The sequence below is a fragment of the Thalassophryne amazonica genome, chromosome 21 (assembly GCF_902500255.1).
Source record: "Thalassophryne amazonica chromosome 21, fThaAma1.1, whole genome shotgun sequence".
Taxonomy (NCBI): Eukaryota; Metazoa; Chordata; class Actinopteri; order Batrachoidiformes; family Batrachoididae; genus Thalassophryne; species Thalassophryne amazonica.
In genome coordinates this window covers 39,580,629-39,602,335 of record NC_047123.1, presented here as the reverse complement: position 1 = coordinate 39,602,335, position 21,707 = coordinate 39,580,629, and the positions used below count along the sequence as shown (strand labels likewise).

The following is a 21,707-nucleotide window of genomic DNA, read 5'->3' as shown; positions in this document are numbered from 1 at the left end:
TTTTCATGCCTGTTGGTTGCGTCATTCGCCTGTGAGCAGGCTTTGTGTGAGCACTGGTCCACCCCTCTCGAAAAAAGGTTGGATACTTTTCTAACAGACCTCGTATGTCACAAAGCATTGTGATGAAACCTTTAATGATTGGTGCTTTGATGCCTAACCTCTGCAGTTTTGAGCACCATCTCAGAATTTGTTGTTGGTGTTTGTACAGGACTTGGACCATTTGTGTCTACATGGAACAGTGTTACATTTTTGCACATTTTGAGAGCCTCTGAAGAATATCTGCTGCCTGCTTGAGTGGATTAGAGTCATTTCTGGGAAGGCTTCTTGAGGGTAGCATTTGTGTTGTCTCCTGATATTTTGAACAGTAATTTACTTTGGAACGTTTTGTCTATATGTGGAGAATATCTGCTGCTTGTGGAATGGAGTATGAGGCGTCTCCTCCACTACCTGCTCTATTTGGAATTTATTTGACCACTGAAATAGAGGCTGGCATTTTTTCAGGATTCCCACAGGATAGGAGTCAACTTTGCTATTTATCACGTGATTGGGACGGTACAGGATTAAAAGTTCATGGGAGCAGACGAGAGTGGGAACCAAAGTTTTAGGCAGCGAGCCTAAAGTCTTTAGCTGGCCCCACGCTCACCTGCAATTTTTGAAAAAGGAGGTCAAAAAAATAGCGGGCAGCTTTGCTTAAAGCTGTCTAAAATTAGGACTGGGTTCGATTGCTGCAGCCGTCTGTGTGTGTGTGTGTGTGTGTGTGTGTGTGTGTGTGTGTGTGTGTGTGTGTGTGTGTGTGTGTGTGTGTGTGTGAGAGAGAGAGAGTTGGCTGGATGGGGGGCAGGGGAGGGGTATGAGCGGCTTCAGTCAGTGCAGAGTGAGCACGCTGAGAGCAGAATGAAGCAACACAAACAAAATGTGGCCCTGCATTTATTTCTCCATGGACTGTTCTGACGGTTCGTCCTGTGCACATGCACGTTGATGACAGTTAGACTGAAATTATGAGATGAAATAAATGGTCAAAAAATTCCTTAAAAAATGAGAATATATGAATGGACGTTATAAAAATCACACGTGTGTTTAAAAAAAACCTGATGTGGAGAAACTCTGCAGTGATGTTCAGAAGCAGAAATCACATAAAGCAGCTGAGAACTCTGAACTTGAACAGGCTGTTATTTCACAAAGATATTTCTTTTAGATGACTTAATGTCGTTATTTTATGTTCAAGCACAAAATGTGACTGAGGAGGAGAAAAAAGAGGAAATGAACTCTAGTCAGAATAAAAATACACAAGCTGCTGATTTTTGTTATTTTACAAAGTTATTCGTCTGCAGCTCTGCATTTAATTTATTTCAAAGTAAGTTACCTCTTATCATTTTCAAAAGTCATGAGTCAAATCAGTCTGCATTGTTCAGTTTTTCCTGCGCATTTGTGTATTTTTTCCTTCTTTATAACAGTTTAGTGTTTGTTCTACAAAGTTTGAAAAAGCAATAAAATGTTCACACTTTTCTTTATAGCAGTTCAGTAATTTCAGAAATGGAACAGAAACAACCACAAATAAAAAAGTAGGGACTGTATGAAGATAAAATAAAAATGTTGTTATATTCCCAGTTTTTTCACTCACACCCACAGAAGCCAAACATTCTTTCAGAGTTGTGTCTTGGTGGCTTCCCTCACTCGTCTTCTTCCAGCATGGACATTTAGTTTTTGACAACTGCCTACCTGACACAGATTGACCATAAAGTACCACACTGTATGTATTTCTGAACAATCGACATAAATGAAGTCTAAGAAATATTCAGTGACTTGGAAATGTTCATGTTTTCATCCTCTGACATTTCTCAAGAAAACTGGCTGTAAAAATTAATAATAATTAATTCTTACATTTAGAATAAACTGCCCTGTTCCAGCCTTTTTTTGGAAAATGCTGCAGGCTTTAAATGCAGGAATGGATATATATTAACAAATAAATAAATAAAAATAAAGGTGACAACACAAAACATGAAACATTGGTTTCATACAGTCTGCAGTTACAGAAATAGAAATCAAAGTAAATGTCAGGATCATTACGTGTCCATCACCACCACATTTTGAAAAACTATAAGACCACAGGCCGTGCATTATTTATGTTTTGTGTCTTTTACTGAAGTGTTTTTTCTTATTTGGATTAAGGCAATAAGTGCCTCCCTGTATTACCACAGATGAACTCTTCCTGTTGCCACATCTTGTGAAATAAAACTGCAGAACACTAAAGCCTAAAAACTAAAAGAAGGACAAAATGGGAGCAGTACAGGAGCGGGAGTCATTCTGAATGGGAGTCATTTTACCAGGAATGGGAAGGGACAGGAATTTTTTTTTTTTTTTACTCTGGCCCGGGAGTGGGACGGGACAGGAGTGAAAATCTACTCCCGTGTCACACTCTACACTGGAACCAAAGAGCCAGGTCACATGACACACTTGAAATAAGTGCAGTATTTGATTATGTGCAATATCTACTGCCACTGAAATATCCACAGTTTTGTACATACTTTTCTCATATATATATATATATATATATATATATATATATATATATATATATATATATATATATATATTGCTACTACGTACTTGTATATTTTTTTTTCTTTTTGAATTTGTGCTCTGGACACACCTATTTCATTCTGTTAAATTTTCTTTCTTTTCTTTTCCAGACCTTTGAGTCTGCGTGTGGTTTTCTCTGGTTTATATTTGCACTGAAAAGCTTGAACCCTTCCTTTCGTTGTACTTGTTACAATGACAATAAAGACTCTGTATTTAGGATTTCTGTTTTCCTACTGATCCATAGAATGGTGTGTGATGTTGGAGCATTTATAGAAGAATCCAGTTCTGCTTCAGCAGGATGAGAGAGCAAGAAGTCCGTTAACCAGGGAACAGTCCAGGATCCAATCCTTCCTCTGGAAGGTCAAAGCTGCAGCGAAAGATGAGCTGTCTGGGGAAAAGTCCAAGGTCCAAATTCTGTCAAAGTTGGGCAAGAACCCATTGGGATGAGTTCAGTTCTTTGAACCACAGTCCAAGATCCAGCCCTCACTCTGCAGGGTGAAAAAACAGAACGGACCTGTTTGGAGGGCAGTCCAAGGTCCCTTCCCCTCTGTTTCTTTCTTGGTGTGAAGATCCTCCTTTCTACAGCTCTTCAAATTTTTTTTGAATAAAAGGAATATTATGGGGGAAAAGCCAGTCCACTCATTTTGAGTTGTTTGACACTTTCCTTTCACTGTCTCACATTTGTGCAGGATTTGAATTCCTCATTATGAAATAGAGACTGATGCCGTCTCTGCATCGTATTTCATTTTCAGGCAGATTTCTCTTGACAAGCTCTGAGCCGAACACATCCACATCCCCATCTCCATGGCCACCGTCACTCCAGGGACAACAGACATTCCTGGAAAAGTGTGGAATGTAACTCCTATCGTGTTGTCCGTGGGGATCCACGGGCTCTAGATTGGGTTGTATTTATAAAACAGGTAGCTGACATTTTTCAAAGGTGGTAATAAATTAAGCAATGAGTTGGGATAGTGTGAGTCCAGAATGTTTTAGAACCTTAGAGCGCAACAGAAGAACTCAACCCTTTTATTTTCCGTTAATTATGTATTTTTTTTAAATGTTCATTTACTGTCTTAATGTATTTATAAATTGTTTAGGTTCTTGTTATCATGTAATCACTATTATGTTATTAGCACAGTGGATTAGTGGTTTGCACTGTTGCCTCACAGCAAGAAGGTTGTGGGATCGCCTCCCACCTGGGCCTCTGTGTGGGTTCTGTCTGGGTGCTCAGGGCTGCCACAGACATGTTCTTTAAAGTAACCGTGAGCGTGTGATGGACTGGCGTCCTGTCCAGGCTAAACCCCGCCTCCTGGATAGGCTCCACCACCTGTGACCCTTAGTTGGAATATCTGGATGTAAAATGTCAAGCCCCTCATAGTGGGGCTATAGCGCCCCCTGCAGGTTGACATGTCACTATAGCCAAGGAGCAACAGGTTGATCAATAACATTTTGATTAGTGAGCTGCTATGGATAATCGTTGATCACAGACTTCATGTTCACTTTGCAGCTGTTGTCTTTATGAGAAATAAATCATTAAATCTTAAGTTGTATGTTCTGTGAATTAAAGTTAATTTATAAATAACTGATGGAATGTGAGACAGTACGCTGATAAATATTTGAATATATTTTTTACTTTTGAATTTAAGTTTTTCTTCTGTTAAAGCTTTATTTCATTATGATGGTATTTTTAGTTTATTTGGTCAGATGCTGTTGAAGTGACCTGAAAATCTTCTGTCTGTTGGAACTTTACAGGATGTGAATCTGCTTAAAATGAATTCAAAACCAGAAAAGTAATATTCTTAAAATGATTTTAATAGAATTTGTATTTAGAGTATTATTTTTTCTGACCCCAGTGACAAAATCCTGATTGGCTCATGTTCTGGTGCTCAGATCTAAACCAGTTTCTGAGAGGAAACCTAGACCTGCTGCATCCAGGTGATGTGTAGGCGGGGCTTCAACCTGTCACAGTGTCCTTAATCACATTCACCCCAAACAAACAAAACCAAAATCCTGTGGTGAAAAACATTTAGGATCATCCTTGGAATGTTTGTGACTTTCTAAACCTTTTGCAAACAAAGGTGTGTGTGAATATAATAACCACTTATTAAGAAAATGATTTTATGAAGAGAAATCTGAAATTATTTGACCAATAAAGTGCATTCTGTTAGGACCAGGACACGCTGGAGGGATTTCATCTACCACCTGGTTTGGGAATGCCACAGGATTCCCTGGGAAGAGCTAGAAGACTTGGCTGAGGTTAGGGAAGTGTAGGATGAAGGAGGTGGTGGTCTAGTAGTTAATCAGTGGGCCTGAGAACAGGGGATCCTCGGTTCAAATCCCCGTCAGGCCAGAAAATCACTGAGGGCCCTTGGGCAAGGTTGTTAAAACCCAAAGTTGGTCCGTGTGTGTGTGTGTGTGTGTGTGTGCACGCCAGGCACCATTGTAAAGTGCTTTGAGCTTCTGATTCAGATGGAAAAGTGTCCATTCAGTCCATTCACTGTGCTCTGTCTACTGCCACCGTAACCTGGATAAGTGAGTGATGGTTGAGAACTTATCTGACGAGGATGGACGCCAGAATAATAAAATAACAATGATACCGGTGATGCTAATAATAATGTGCATATGATAAGAACCTAAACAATTTATAAATACATTAAGTAAATTGACATAAAAAATATGTAATGAACAGGAAATAAAAGGGTTGAGTTCTTCTAAAAACTGTTGAGGTCTAAGGTTCTAAAACATTGTGGACTCACGCACCATTCCAACTCATGATAGAAACTTTGCTAAATTTATTACCACTCTTGAAAAACGTCAGATACCTGTTTTATAAACACGACCCAATCTGGAGCCCGTGGATCCCCACGACAACACGCTGTTTAGTCGCACCTTGAAGAACAGCTCCCCCTGGCGGTGAGCCGTGAGGAGCGGATGGATGTCAGCCTGAGCTCCAGCAGCACCTCCGTCCCTCCTCCGGGTGACTTTAATCGTTATTACGGGGATGGAGGAGGGCCTAGCTTTGATCAACATGGCGGACAACAAAGCCCACGAACTGGGGTAGAGCTCTCGGTAAGCGGCACCATGGACCAAGTCCACAGCTCCCATGAAGGCTTCGCCGGCGGCGGCGGCAGCTCCTACAGCCACTACCCCAACTACCGGACCGGTGCTGCCGGCTACGGGACCAGCGGATACGGCGGCATGATGAGTCCGTCCCGCCAGGGGAACTCCAGTCTCCTGGGTCCGAACAGCGGCAGCAGCAAAGCCGCCAGAGCCGTCGCCAGCTCTCCGGCCGGAGCTGCAGGCGGCGGCGGAGAGTTCCGAAGGTTCCCGCAGCCGTCGGGGGCCACGCCGACTCTCAGTCAGCTCTTAACGTCTCCCAACCCGATGATGGGCGTTTATGGAGGCGGATATTCTGATTACAGCAGCGGGCAGCAGGCGAGCGTGGGGCCAGCTAAAGACACCCAGTACGGCTGGAGAACACACACGGGGAACAGCACGCAGACCGGCGGCAGGACGCAGGTGAACACGGCCTCACTCGGCTACACCCAGCGGGCTTAGCATGAGCGCCACTAATTAGACGGAGCCATTGGGTTACGGCTAGCGTAGCTGCTGGGCTAGCTGTTGTTTTTATTCCCTCCAGACGGACGTCACCCTAACTTCCATTTATTAAAACTGCGCAGTGGCCCATAAATAAAAGCTGCGCAGGATAACAATGACTGAATAAAGTCAGAGTTCAGCTTCTGTGCCCAAGGTGACTCCGTTCTTAGCTGGCTGTGCTAGGCTAACATTAGCACGGCAGTTAGCCCCGTTAGCCTGTGGTTCAGGCCTAAAATGCATAATGATTTTAGTCACACTTATAGATGGTGGCTAATTCCTGAGCGGTGTGTTCTACCGGTGGTGAACAGGGCTATGCTAATGATGACGTGTGTTAGGAGAGAGCCTTAGAGCCCTCTGACCTTCACTCATGCAGATTAGCCACGTGGTCAAAACATACAGCTGACCTCTGCAACACGTGACTGATGGTCCTGAACCTCCCTCTCTGTCCATCTACCCTCAGACTCTGCTGTTACACTCCCTTTGCTGTTCATGTCTCACCTTGGACAACTTGTAAACATGACCTTTGCCTTGATTCCGGTGTCACTGACCAAACGGTCCCCCCAAAAACTCGGTCCGCCCTGCCTTCACTGGGCATGCATCATTAGCCGCAGTTCACCGATTAACACCTCATTTCTGCTTCAAACTGCCTCCAGTCATCATCTGTCTCAGTGACAGATATCTGAAGCTTTTCTACAACAATCTTTTCTACATAAGTTCAGCATTATTTTGTAATCAAAGACTGATAAAGTGATCAGAGCGCAGTGGCAAAATGAGCTGCGAGCTGATGCATTCACTGCGCATCAGTCATTTCAAAGGTTCATGGAATTTCGCCAAGTTTCTGCTTAAAACTGACTTTAGAATGATTTAAGAGGTTTTACTTTGTCATCTGATGGTTAATAATCCATTTGATCGCTTTAGGTGAAGAGACTCTGTCACACATGCTGCTGTGGTCCAAAATGACGCATGTGCAGTGAAGGCAGGGCAGACCCATTTTTAGGGGGTCCGTTTGGTTTGCAACACCAGCACCCAGTTGTTCCACTCAGATTGCACTCTGTGGATTCTTTCTGCACCCAGTTCTCCACCTGCTCGTCCTCATCCAACAGACTTTTAAAACTTTTCAGGTCGTCTCACTGCAAGCTGACGTCTGACTCCTGATCGGCATTAAGCCTCAAACGGTCTTATTCCTCTTAGTGTCCCGTCCTCTGTCTTCCTAAGTCCTAACCTAGTCTTTCAGTTCAGTATGTATGGTTAAGGTCTGGACTTCATTCTTCTCACTTCCTTGTTCCTGTGGCTGCACAGCATGATATGACCTGATCTGCAGCAGGTGGACGGCTCTTTAATCCTACAAGTCAGCACATCCTTAAGCAGGTCACTGATGCTGACCCACTCTAGCTGGAATCTGGTCTCTTCTGGTGATCCTGTGTGTGTGTGTATAGATAGATAGATAGAATATCTTTTACTTTTGTTTTTAACTTTTTTTTATACTTTCATGGCTTCATTGGCCATGAGTATGGAATTTCATTCCTTTTCCTTTCATGTATGAACCTTGACCTTGATGTGTCGACAGCGTAAACCTTCAGCTCAGGAAAGTCCATCCACAAACCTTGGAGGACTAATCATCTTATTGTTTCCTCAGAATGGAGCTGCTGATGTTGATCAGTTGAAGTAAACCTGCTGTCAGTTGTCTTCATTAAATAAAATGTTCCACCTCACACAGGCTGATATCTGAGAATATTGTAAATATTTCAGTCTATGTTTTGACATAAACCCTTTTTAAAAGTGACTTCTGTTTTGGGGAAAAACAAATCAGTTACTTCATTTCAACTTGAGTTTTTGAGAAACATTTTTAAAACCAGCATTTCCTCACTTTGTGCTGAATATGAGCTGAGAAGATCCTGCTCTTAAACATGATGCGAGTGGTAGAATATGAAACCATCATTTGTACTTTTTCATCCTCAGTATAAGTTCATTCTTTTGACTGTTTTAAGTGTGTTAACTTTCTAATGTCAATCACTCAGGATCTTACAATGATGACCATCTGATTTGATCCTGAAAAAACTGAAGTGGTAGAAAAGTGTTTCTTCCTAAGTGGAAGAAAATATTTAGATATATATTAAAAAAAAAAGTAAAGAGAAGAACAGAATAACTCCAACAGTGGGTTGGAGTTTCACTGGACATCTGCAGCGAGAGACTCCATGTCATCCAGGCCGAGTCAGCTGATCACAGCCGCCCTCTTCCAAAAGTCCTGCTTCTGTACGTGCACAGTACAAGGCCACAGCTGAAGGACAGAAGACCAGAGGACATTTCATCCACTGATCTGGATTCTGGACCTGCTGGTTCCCTCGTGGATTCAGACATGTTTTACAGTCACTGCTTCACAGACGTCATGTCTGATGAAATCAGCAGCAACATCCAGAGTAGCTTCAAATGAGATTGTTTTTGCTTTTCTTTAATGGCAGTTACCAGAGAACCGACACCAGGAGGAGACGCACAGATGTTGACAGGGTCCTCCACACAGATATGACTAATAATGTGTTTGTCTTATTCTAAATAGGTGACTATGGGTTACAAGTACAATTGTGAAAGATGGAATGTTGCATCTTTTGCTGAATTAAACATCCATTCCATTGAATGAATGAGAAAACATTCATTATTTGTTTTATATAACAGCTAAAATTGATCTTTGTCATTTGATATTTTATTAATTTATAAACAACAGAAAAGGGACTTACATTTTGGTGTTTGTCACTGGTGCTTAACAGTCTAACACAAACTTTAAATCGGAGTCTAAAATTGTTCTCAGTCAACGTGCAAAAACAGATATTTCAAAAACAGTTCTGACGATGTAGTCCGTGACGCCGGGGACCAAGTTTGTGTACTTCCTCAGTCCAGTGAAAAATCGCATCAGAAATTTGTCCAGCTCATCATCCTAACAGCTCTTCATGTCTCCAGATGGTTTATGGCATAATGGACTTTTTTGTTTTGTGTATGAGAAGAATTAACACCGTCTGCTTCAAATCGTCGTCCGTCAGCAAAACAAACTCTGCCATGTTTAGCTAAATGCCACCCCCGGTAGTGTGAGGGTGCATGGTGGTTGGAGCGTGCAATAGTACATTTCATATAGTACCGAAATTATTGTGGGCAGTCTAAGGCACACCTGTGCACTAATCATGGTGTCTAATCAGCATCTTGGTATGGCACACCTGTGAGGTGGGATGGATTATCTCAGCAAAGGAGAAGTGCTCACTATCACAGATTTAGACTGGTTTGTCAACAATATTTGAGGGAAATGGTGATATTGTGTATGTGGAAAAAGTTTTAGATCTTTTGAGTTCATCTCGTACAAAATGGGAGCAAAACCAAAAGTGTTGCGTTTATATTTTTGTTGAGTATAATTGACGATCACTTGTAGAACTTAAAAACATCAGAATCACCAATTGTTTAAGTGAATGATGGGAAATTGGTTGATTTTAGGTTAAAGTGATTTGTGGAATCTCATTATTTCATTATTTCCCCCCTGAAGGTGGCGCCTGCAGATGCAATGGCAATGAAACGCTCACAACTTTACAGTACAATGAACAACCCCTATTCTCAGCAGCAGGGGGCGCAGTACCCTGGTCAGTCATACAGCTCACTGTCGTCTCACCAATATCCAGCTGAAATGAGTGGCAGAGGGCACATGGGGATGGCAGGGATGCAGTGTTCACAACAGGTATGACACTATGACCTTTGACATACTTTGGAGATCCCTTGCATTCCAGTAGCACCTGTAACATTTGTTGTACCTGCTGTTCCATATCTGCATGGAATCAGGAGGTTTTCTCAAAGCACCAGCTGTTCTATAGATGCACGATGGGCTTTCTGCAGTGTCGGTTGTTATGCTACGGTTCTTTGTACGCACACCACCTGGTACATGTTTCATCATCAGACTAGGCACTAGATAGCACTGAGTAACATCAGTTTGAGCAGATGGGATGAGTTCGTCAGTGAAATCACCTGCTGGAGTCAGAGGCTGCAAAGGAAACCTGACCCCTCTTGGCCCTTTCTGGAATGTACGAGAACCACCACACAGTCCTGCAAAATATGACTTAATAAACACACAAACCTGGGTCAGGTGGGTCGGACTTGAGAGGGGCGTGTTCATGCATTTTTCATCACATGTAGAGTCATGCATGCTCCACCCCTTTATGCATTAATGAGTTTGTCGTCTAGCTGCTGTGAACATGGCACAGTACAGAATTTAGCCCAGACACGGGCTAATAGCTCAGACACGCAGGCTCCGTCCATTACAGATACAGTCTGAGTTAAACGTGTCTGATCTCCACAAAGCAGGAAGCTTTTTTCAGATTTTAAAGAAATGCGCTTTAGCAGATTTTGTCTGTTGGCCGTGTGACGTCTGACCGAAGTGTGCTGCTTGTCGCTGTTAGCACAGTAGTATGTTTTAATCCGTCCTCTGTCCTCAGACGGGCTCCCAGTACTCTCAGCACCAGAACATGTCCGGATACGTCTCACCCACTCAGCCGTCATACTTCAGCCCGCCCCTGCAGCAGACCGCCACCCCCAGCCAGTCGACATACCTGCAGCCCCGCCTACTGCCCCAACAGGTAGGACTGGGAGGTTGCGAACTATCACGAGATTTCTGATCATGATTACTAGTTTATATACACAGGGAATTTAAGCTCTAACTGTGGGTGATGAAATGATGTGAAAATACTTTTTTTTTTTTTTTTTTCTCTTCCCGAAAATAATCTCTTTCCCCTGTATTGGGGTGTCTTTTAGTTATTGTGCTTAATGTGCACCTTTTAATATTTAGCTATTTAAAATGAGGGAGATTGTGTGTGTTTTACCAATAATTACGTTCATGTAGCAGGAAGATGTCGGTGTGCTGTTCAGATAAATATGGACTGACCTCACATTCAAATGGCTCATTTGTCTTCAAAATTCTCTAAATATTCATCTATGACTCTAGAAATACACTTCATTACTTTGTTGGTTAGAAAAGCGCCTCGCCACTGGTCAGTGTTGACTTGTGTGGATTTAGTGTAGAGCTGCAGTGCCGCCACACATGACTGCTGAGGTAAGAAGCTGCCTGTAATCAGTCACTTTAAAATGTTTGTTACGTTTAGTGAGCTCAGTATGTGCACATGGGAATGACTCCTGTTGATAATATTTTGGTGTGTTCAGTCTTTTACTCTCACCCCCCTGCGTGTCCAATATGAAGCTGTTTATTAGCTTGTGACATTTTTAAGGTTCAAAATAATTATGTGCAAGTGTGTCGCACAGTGTGAGAAAAATCATTTCATTTATAGCAGCAGTGGATCACATGTTCTGAAATAAACTTTACTGTGTAGTTTATGTTGGAATTTAAATTTATGGTCTGAATTTCACTTTGAGAAGTTCTCGGTCAGTATTGAGTTGTGCAATTAATTCACAGATGTGTGTGTGTGTGTGTGTGTGTGTGTGTGTGTGTGTGTGTGTGTGTGTGTGTGTGGGAAACGCTGCAGGAGGCATTTGGTAGGCGAGGTCATTCTGCTGCTATGACTCCTGGGAAGCCGAGCCGTGAGGATGTGAGCCAGGAGGACAGACCGTCCAGCCTCCCGGTACGTCCGACATCTCCAGACAGCTTCTGGTTGAACTGGTCATGTGACCCTCAAATCCACATCATGTCAGTTATGTTGGCGTTTATTTGAACATCATCAAGTTTTCATTCAGTTGTCAGTCACAGCAGAGGGTGGAGCTGAAAGTAAATTATCACCATGAGCGTGTTGTGCAAACTGTACATTTTTATTTCAGGATAGTTACATTCAAACCAGGTGCGGGAGTGACATCACTGAGGAGCCAAAAGTTAGTGGACAAACTAACTTAAAAATGTGAAGCTTGTTATTTTTGTTTGAACAAAACTGAAGACAGACTGAGGAAAAGTCAGATGCAAAGCAGTTCATGAAATCACTCGAATTCCACTTCCTGTCACGTTGATGGTCCATTATCAGTCGAAGGCAGAACCTTCAACTGCAAACTCAAATTTACTCTTCATTCAAATAGGGAGGCGGGAGTAAATCTAATAACAGAGATCACTTCAGGTTTTCATAGAACATCACATTTTTTGAACCTTTAATGTTCAGTAACTTTCCAAAATTCTTTCTGTTCATTATAGGAAACCTGTGATGTGAGAATCTTCTCACCAATTAAGCTATTGAATCTTTTTAAAAACTCTGTTTGTAGTGTCTTGATTATGATTCAACACAAACATATTTGCTAATGATCACTCAGTAATAAAATCATTTTTACCTGAGGCCAAAATATGGCCATCGGGTATTGTGAAGACTTTGTGTCCGTCCGTCCATCTGTCTGTGCTCAGCATAAGTCCAGTCCTGTTACTGTCAGGGTCTTCAAATTCACAGGAAACATTCTTGGGACACAGACCTTACACGGGTTCAAAGATGGCTACCCTTGACCTATTTTAAGAGGTTAAAAAGTCACATTCTTTCTACACACTCTTTCATTCATTACATCCATTCTCTCTGTTGTCGCTGTGTTACATTTACAGGGTGTAATCTCAGGATAATGAACTTGCAGGACATTGAAGGGAGCTGACCTTGGCCTACTTTCAGGATTAAAAGGTCACATTTTATGTTGGGGTTTGTCCACCAGGGCAGTATATTGGTATTACTCTGAGTTGGCCAAGTGAAATTATATGTTGCATTTCCTATTTTTATGCTCAAATGGCCGAGGGTACTTTAGGATTGCATTCTATATTTAAAACCTAATGAGGTAGAATTTCATTTGCAAGAATCACAAAATGCAGATGCTGTAATTTTCTTACCTAAAATAATTGATGGATTTTTTAAAAGTAAAGGTGGTCATATTTTAAGTATTTATATTTAATTCTTTAGTTACAGGTTGAAATATTTACTGGTTTATATTGTTGATTATTTATGTATTATATGTTTTAATGTTACCAGTTTTGTGATTTTTTTTTTTTTTTTTTTTTTTAATGACTAGTTGTATTTTTATACGGTGTGTGAATAGTTTCAGTTGGGGTTAGAGAATCTGACAGAGTTCCAGCCCCTTACGATGTTTGAGGAAATAACTGTCAGCTTGTGAATCTGGATCTCTTCATCATCTCACTTCTTCTCTCAGAAGCTCCTCTTTGAAGTTTCTGGGTACTGTTGTTGCTATAGTAACCAGGCAGAAGGAAATGGCACAGTACAGAAATAAAAAAAATTAATGAAAACAGATGAGCAGAGTGGCCACTTTATTAACATTATTCATTATTACATTTCCAATCAATAGCTGCTTTGAGCGAGTGCTGTCCGTCAGTTCATTTGCTGGCTTGTTTTTAATAATTACGTGTTTAATCTCACAGTTTTTAAATACAACTGACATCAGAATTCAGTTCAGGGCATGTTTGCAGCAATTTCAGTGAGAACCATTTAAAACTAGATTAGTTCTATTTAGTGTTGAAGGCATGCTGCTGGTTTAGAGTCATTTGAAATTGTCGGGAAACAAGAAGTGTGCTCCGTGGCAGACATGGGGCCAAATACAAAAGTATTTGTATTTGAAAATACTTAAATACATTTTTCAGAGTATTTGTGTTTTTTGATTTTGAATTCAAAGTATTTGTATTTGTATTTCAAATACATCGCCGATCCCAAGTATTTACAAATACTTTTTCAAATACCTTTCAGACTTGGGAATCTTTGTGACACCGTGTTGAGACACACCAGATATGACATTTTATTATTGTTTTGTGATATTAAAGCAGATAACCCCTAAGCTGGAGAGGAAATGGCATCTCACTAATTTAGAAGATCTTCATTTAGCCTGGAAAAAGAGTTTGTTGCTCTATAAAAAAGCCCTCCGTAAAGCTAGGACATCTTACTATTCATCACTAATTGAAGAAAATAAGAACAACCCCAGGTTTCTTTTCAGCACTGTAGCCAGGCTGACAAAGAGTCAGAGCTCTATTGAGCCGAGTATTCCTTTTAACTTTAACTACAACCCCTGGCAATAATTATGGAATCACCAGCCTCGGAGGATGTTCATTCAGTTGTTTAATTTTGTAGAAAAAAAGCAGATCACAGACATGACACAAAACTAAAGTAATTTCAAATGGCAACTTTCTGGCTTTAAGAAACACTACAAGAAATCAAGAAAAAAAAAAATTGTGGCAGTCAGTAACGGTTACTTTTTTAGACCAAGCAGAGGGAAAAAAAAATTTAGAATTCATCATAGTACAGAAACAGCATTAGTGAAGGTTACAAATGATCTTCTTATGGCCTCAGACAGTGGACTCATCTCTGTGCCCCTCCTGTTAGACCTCAGTGCTGCTTTTGATACTTTTGACCATAAAAATCTTATTACAGAGATTAGAGCATGCCATAGGTATTAAAGGCACTGTGCTGCGGTGGTTTGACTCATATTTATCTAATAGATTACAATTTTTTCTTGTAAGTGGGGAGTCTTCTTCATGGACTAAGGTTAATTATGGAGTTCCACAAGGTTCTGTGCTAGGATCAATTTTATTCACTTTATACATGCTTCCTTTAGGCAGTATTATTAGACAGCATTGCTTAAATTTTCATTGTTACGCAGATGATACCCAGCTTTATCTATCCATGAAGCCAGAGGACACACACCAATTAGTTAAACTGCAGTAATGTCTTACAGATGTAAAGACATGGATGACCTCTAATTTCCTGCTTTTAAATTCAGATAAAACTGAAGTTATTGTACTTGGCCCCACAAATCTTAGAAACATGGTGTCTAACCAGATCCTTACTCTGGATGGCATTACCCTGACCTCTAGTAATACTGTGAGAAATCTTGGAGTCATTTTTGATCAGGATATGTCCTTCAAAGCGCATATTAAACAATTATGTAGGACTGCTTTTTTGCATTTGCGCAGTATCTCTAAAATTAGGTCTTGTCTCAGAGTGATGCTGAAAAACTAATTCATGCATTTATTTCCTCTAGGCTGGACTATTGTAATTCATTATTATCAGGTTGTCCTAAAAGTTCCCTGAAAAGCCTTCAGTTAATTCAAAATGCTGCAGCTAGAGTACTGACGGGGACTAGAAGGAGAGAGCATATCTCACCCATATTGGCCTCTCTTCATTGGCTTCCTGTTAATTCTAGAATAGAATTTAAAATTCTTCTTCTTACTTATAAGGTTTTGAATAATCAGGTCCCATCTTATCTTAGGGACCTCATAGTACCATATCACCCCAATAGAGCGCTTCGCTCTCAGACTGCAGGCTTACTTGTAGTTCCTAGGGTTTGTAAGAGTAGAATGGGAGGCAGAGCCTTCAGCTTTCAGGCTCCTCTCCTGTGGAACCAGCTCCCAATTCAGATCAGGGAGACAGACACCCTCTCTACTTTTAAGATTAGGCTTAAAACTTTCCTTTTTGCTAAAGCTTATAGTTAGGGCTGGATCAGGTGACCCTGAACCATCCCTTAGTTATGCTGCTATAGACTTAGACTGCTGGGGGGTTTCAAGTGACAAGTGACAAAGTTTTTTATTCGGCACACAAAATATTCAAATAGAAAAAAATGAACAATTCCACAAACAAACACAGACAAAACTAGTGAGTCCGAAAGGGTGTGGGCTGAAGCAAAGCTTATTAGCGCCCACCCCTGCTAGTACAAGTCCAACAATTCTAATCAGTCATATTTACATAAATATAAATTCACTACTACATGTCGACACACAGACATACACATCAATATACTATTCACTTATAATTATATTTATATAGTACCAGATCACAAGAAAGTCGAATCAAGGCACTTTACGCCAGTAAGGACTAACCTTACCAACCCCCAGAGCAAGCACTAGGCAACTGTGGTGAGGAAAAACTCCCTATAAGGAAGAAACCTCAAGCAGACCAGGCTCTTGGGGGTGACCCTCTGCTTGGGCTGTGCCACATATACCTATATACATACGTATATACTTTACAAACATAAATATATACATACATATACACAGTCACTTATATACATATACACCTACCCATATCTATATATCTACATACGCATATACATACCCACACATTCAAATATACAATAAGTCCCACTTATAAATTGAACATTCCATATAAATCAAATTATATTTGCTTCTTTATGATACTTAGACATAATGTTCTTTTTCTCACTAAGGTACTACTCATTCTAACCTCTGTTGAACATTTGTTCCATTTCCTCACCCCAACCACAGACACACAAAAACCCTTTACATTTGTTCTTACTGGTGGTTTCATAAAAATTGCACAACCTCTTAAACTATATCTGGATTCCCTCAATCGGAACAGACTCTGGACATGTCTCGGTAAGGCTTGGTTTTTCGCTCGAAATAAAGTTTGAATTGTAATGTAATCGACCAAATCAATGAATTTTAATAAATTTAAAGACACAAATAGAGAATGAGTTGGTTCACGATATTGTTTATTGCAGATGATTCGTATGGCTCGTTTTTGCAAAAGGAATATTGGATTGGTATTTGATTTGTAAGTGTTTCCCCATGACTCAACACAATGTCATATATGGTACCATCAGAGAATGATATAAAGTAAGTAACCCTTCTTGCGGCAGTAGGTCTTTGGCTTTATACAAAATGGCTATAGTTTTTGACAATTTTGAGTTCACATAATTTATATGTGGTTTCCAGCTAAGTTTATTATCAATTATAACACCTAAAAATTTATTCTCTGTTACTAACTCAATTTCCTTATTGTTTATAGTTAAATTTTTACATTTGGGTGCCTGTTTATTTCCAAATATAATACATTTAGTTTTCCCAAGGTTGAGTGACAACTTATTAGCGTCAAACCAAACCTTAAATTTTTCCAGTTCTTTCTCCACTATGTCCAGAAGCTGTTCAAGATTTTCACCGCTACAGAACACAGTTGTATCATCCGCAAAAAGGACACATCTCAGTGAACCCGACACCCAACTTATATCATTTATATAGATTATAAACAACAAAGGACCCAGCACTGAGCCCTGCGGCACCCCACATGTGACATCCCTGAGTTCAGAATTTGTATTATTGAATTGAACATACTGAAATCTGCCTTGTAAATAACTAGCTATCCATTCATATGCCAGACCTCTGATTCCATATTTCTGCAGTTTACTTAATAGTATTCCATGGTTAATTGTGTCAAACGCTTTCTGTAAATAAAAAAAAAAAACACCTATTGTGTATTGTTTATTGTCAATTGCAGTTGCTATACTTTCCACAAAGTCCATCAAAGCATGTGATGTAGTTCGAGACCTTCTGAATCCATATTGTTCTTCACAAATGATGTTATGCTTCAGTAAATAATCATTTAATCTTTTAGCAAATATTTTTTCCAAAAGTTTGGAAAATTGTGGCAGGAGTGATATAGGTCTATAATTAGAAAATGTGTGTTTGTCACCAGTTTTAAACAGAGGAATTACTTTGGCTATTTTCATTTGAGAAGGAAATTTACCAGTACTTGGTGACATATTGCAAATATAATTGAACGGTTTTACTATACAATCAATAACTTTTTTTAATAAAGCCATATCCAAATTATTAAAATCAGTCGATTTCTCACTTTTTGAACCATGAACCAGATCAAGTATTTCCCTTTCGTGAGTACCACCAATGAACATTGAAACAGATTTGTTAAACGTTGAATTATTTACCCAGAAGTTATTAGTTGATGAGTCAATTTTACTGGCAAGATTTTTACCCACATTAACGAAGTATTCATTAAAGTGTTCAGCAATAGACTCGTCGTTATCAATCGTGATGTAGTTGTTACTCTGAAAACATGAAGGATAATCTCTAGTTACTCTATTCTTTTTTACTATTTCATTTAATATGTTCCATGTGTTTTTGATGTTATTTCTATTTTTGACAAGTAACTCATTATAATATGTTTTTTTACTGAGTCTCATGATATTGATTACTTACTTTCAGCTTCCTTAGTTAGTAGTTTTATGAATTGTTTATATAGTATGTTTTTCTTTTTACATGCCCTCTGAAGTCCCTTAGTTATCCATGGTTTGTTGCTATATTGATTTCTATATATTTTGTCAACAAATGGACAGTGTTTATTATACAAACTGGAAAAAATGGAAATGAAAGCATCATATGACCTGTCAACATCATCAACAAAAACATCTGACCAATTCTGACTTGATAAATCCTCCCTTAAATTATCAATTGTTTCAGGTGTTACTTTTCTACTCATGAATTTGATATTGCTTCGATACTTACAACAACCCTCCAATGCAAAGACTGAGAAAACTGGCAAGTGATCACTGATATCACTGACCAGTAGTCCCCCACTAAGATTACCGGATATAACGTTAGTTAAAATATTGTCAATGAGAGTTGTTGTATCCATAGTTATTCTGTTAGGATGAATGATGGTTGGAAACAGTCCTAAACATTACAAGGTGTTTATAAATGAGGTAATTTGTGGATGATTGTGAGGGTTTAAAAAATCTATATTGAAATCTCCACAGACAAATAAATGCTTATTTCTGTTGATTTTGTTGTACATTCCTAAGATAATGTCTTCAAAGGTGTCAATATTTGTCCTAGGAGCTCTGTAAATGCAACTAACAACTATGTTTTTGGAGTTTATAGATGTCATTTCTATGGTAACACATTCCATGATGTTGTCCACTGTAAATGACATGTTGTTAATGAGTTTACAGTTATAATCTGACCTTACAAACAATGCAATGCCTCCGCCCCTTCTCGTCTGCCTATTAACCAGGAACAATTCATAACCATCAAGATATACCAGATCTTTATTATCCTCATTTAACCATTCCCATGATGCACTGAGTGTTTCTTTCTCTTTTTGCTCTGTATGCACCACTCTGCATTTAATCATTAGTGATTGATCTCTGCTCCCCTCCACAGCATGTCTTTTTCCTGGTTCTCTCCCTCAGCCCCAACCAGTCCCAGCAGAAGAGCCTGGTTCTGCTGGAGGTTTCTTCCTGTTAAAAGGGAGTTTTTCCTTCCCACTGTAGCCAAGTGCTTGCTCACAGGGGGTCATTTTGACCGTTGGGGTTTTTCTGTAATTATTGTATGGCTTTTGCCTTACAATATAAAGCGCCTTGGGGCAATATAAATAAAACTGATTTGATTTTGATATGGTGGATACAAAAGGATGCAATATTGATGGAAACAGAATTTTGTGAATAGAATATTGTGATAATTTGATTATTGCCTGTGATATTATAATAGTGAATTTGTGATCAAACATTCAATCCTTTACTTATCAATAGTATTTGGTCATGCTATTTTCACAATAAATTGTCACCGGTTTACCAGGTTTTCTGTTGATTTGTTTATAGTTCATAGAAAGTATTTGTATTTGAAATACTCAAAATATAAAGAATTTGTATTTGGAAAAAGTACAAACTATTTGTATTTAAATACAATGCAAAGTATTTGACCCCATGTCTGCTCTGTGGGCCATGTGCCAGGTCCAGGAATTATACAGTGCACCCGGAAAGTATTCACAGATCTTCACTTTTTCCACATTTTATGTTACAGCTTTATTTCAAAATGGATTAAATTAATTTTTTTCCCAAAATTCTGCACACTATTCACCTTATTCAGGAAGTCGGGTGGGCAGCTCCATTTTGTCAAACAACTTCCGGTTTGCCACTGCGTCTGATGATTAGCTACGTGGGAACATAGTACGTTAGAAGTGTCCAAAGATAAGCAGCATTAATTGTTCAGTTTGTGGGCACCACAACAACTGGAAGAAGAGGAAAATATCGCTTTCAGACTGATGTTTTGAACATGGAAAGGAGAGATCTGAGTGCTGTGGACCAGCATTTAACTTGTTCCCTCCTCCATCCTAAAGGCCCTGAATTTGAAAAATCCACCCAAACGTCCCTATGTCTGTTCATTTTATTTTGTGTAGAAAAAATCCACACCACTGCATCCTTACCCAGAGAATGGTTGGACTACAACGCTCCGTTGAAGAAGCCAAGGCAGATGCTAGTGAGACAAACGGGTTAGCTGTGTTTGTAGCGTCAGCTGCTATCTAATTTATTAATTTTCTGGCGCTTGATACAACCAGGCACTGCATGAAATAACACCATACGTATTTTAATGTTACGTAATCTTGTTGGGTAGTATTTTAACTTGATTCTAGCAGATATTGATAGGCTTCGGTGCTTTTATAGTTCCTCATAGCCAAACTGTCCACACAAAGTAGTTAATATCGGCGTACATAATCGAGGGCCGGTTTTTCATGACATCTTCCCGCTCCGTTATGACCTGTGAGTGAGCCAGAGTCATTCCCTTTGAGCTTTTAAAGTAGACCTGCATTGAAATAAATGTGGTCAGATTTCAGAAAGAAATAGCTGATATGTATTTATAAGACCCTTGTGAATGCAGTAAAGTAAATCTGTAAGTCCAGATTTGTAATTCAGCGGAGAAATCTTCGTTTAAAAATGACAAATTTGCAGCTAAAATTTAGCCCTCTGTGAAAAGTTTGTACAGCCGTATCATTTCCATGACGTCAGGGACAAGACGACGCGCTCCCGCCTTCAGTCTGATCCCGCATTGAAATTGATTTTATCTGTTAGTAATGTTACTTATACACATCCTGGTTTCAACGTGCAAAAGTAAGCTGCAATGAATGTGAGATACAGATCTGTGTGCTCAGATCAGCAACGACATCGACAGCGGGCGCCGTTCTTCCTCTCCCGCTTTCTTCCTCCACTGCGCTTATTAAGTCTGCGGGCTCGTTATCCGCCGACGCGGGCCACTCACACCCCCGTGTCTACTTTGCAGCCGGTGTTGTCAGATTCAGCGCACAACACCGGCATCACCTCTCTGTCTACTGAACGGAGCTGCAGCACACTTGGCACAAGTCCTGAGATTACGCTCGCTGTTTTAATGCGAAGCGGCCGGTACACCTGTTGCTGCGAGGACAGACTTCTTGCGGCAAAATCCACAGCACCGCACGTCTCGGCAATCGGAGCCCCAGAGCTCCATGGACGCTGAGAGAGGTTTATATATTTTTAATGACTGGGATTCTTTGCGGGTCTCGCCTCCATATCCCGCGATGGTACCGGAGGCGAAAGACAGTAGATTTTCATTGCGACACCACTCAATCAAATGTGCGTATGAAAAAGTCCCCCAAAATAATTTTCAAGCACAAATAAAAGAAATGTGTACTCACCAAACGTGCCGCAAGACAATATGAAGTTTTAAAAAAGTAGATCCTTCTGTATAAGACAAGAAAAAGGTGCAGATGCAAACTGATGTAAATCCACAAATTACAATTGGCGCAATGCATGCTGGGAGAGGGTCTTGTCCGTGACGTCTCAGCAGCGTCCATGATGAGAGGGACAATTTTGCAGAGGGCTAAATGTTAGCTGTAAATTTGTCATTTTCAAATGAAGATTTCTCCGTTGAATGACAGATCTGGGCTTGTAGATTTACTTTACTACATTCAGAAGGATCTCGTGTAAATGTAAGTCATTTTTTGTTCAAAAAATCTGACTGCATTTTTTTCAAT

The 21,707-nt window shown here is 39.9% G+C and overlaps 1 protein-coding gene across 2 annotated transcripts in view; it reads left to right on the top strand.

Annotated features, from left to right (window-relative positions):
* The first annotated feature begins 5,492 nt into the window (after positions 1-5,492).
* Positions 5,493-21,707, top strand: part of LOC117503005 (AT-rich interactive domain-containing protein 1B-like) — a 34,105-nt gene continuing 17,890 nt past the window's right edge. For both annotated transcript variants that reach the window (XM_034162152.1, XM_034162151.1), the window contains exons 1-4: positions 5,493-6,099; positions 9,701-9,889; positions 10,641-10,781; positions 11,682-11,777. In XM_034162152.1, the coding sequence (XP_034018043.1) occupies positions 5,512-6,099; positions 9,701-9,889; positions 10,641-10,781; positions 11,682-11,777 (1,014 nt within the window). In that variant the 5' untranslated portion in view covers positions 5,493-5,511. The remainder of the gene's footprint in view (positions 6,100-9,700; positions 9,890-10,640; positions 10,782-11,681; positions 11,778-21,707) is intronic.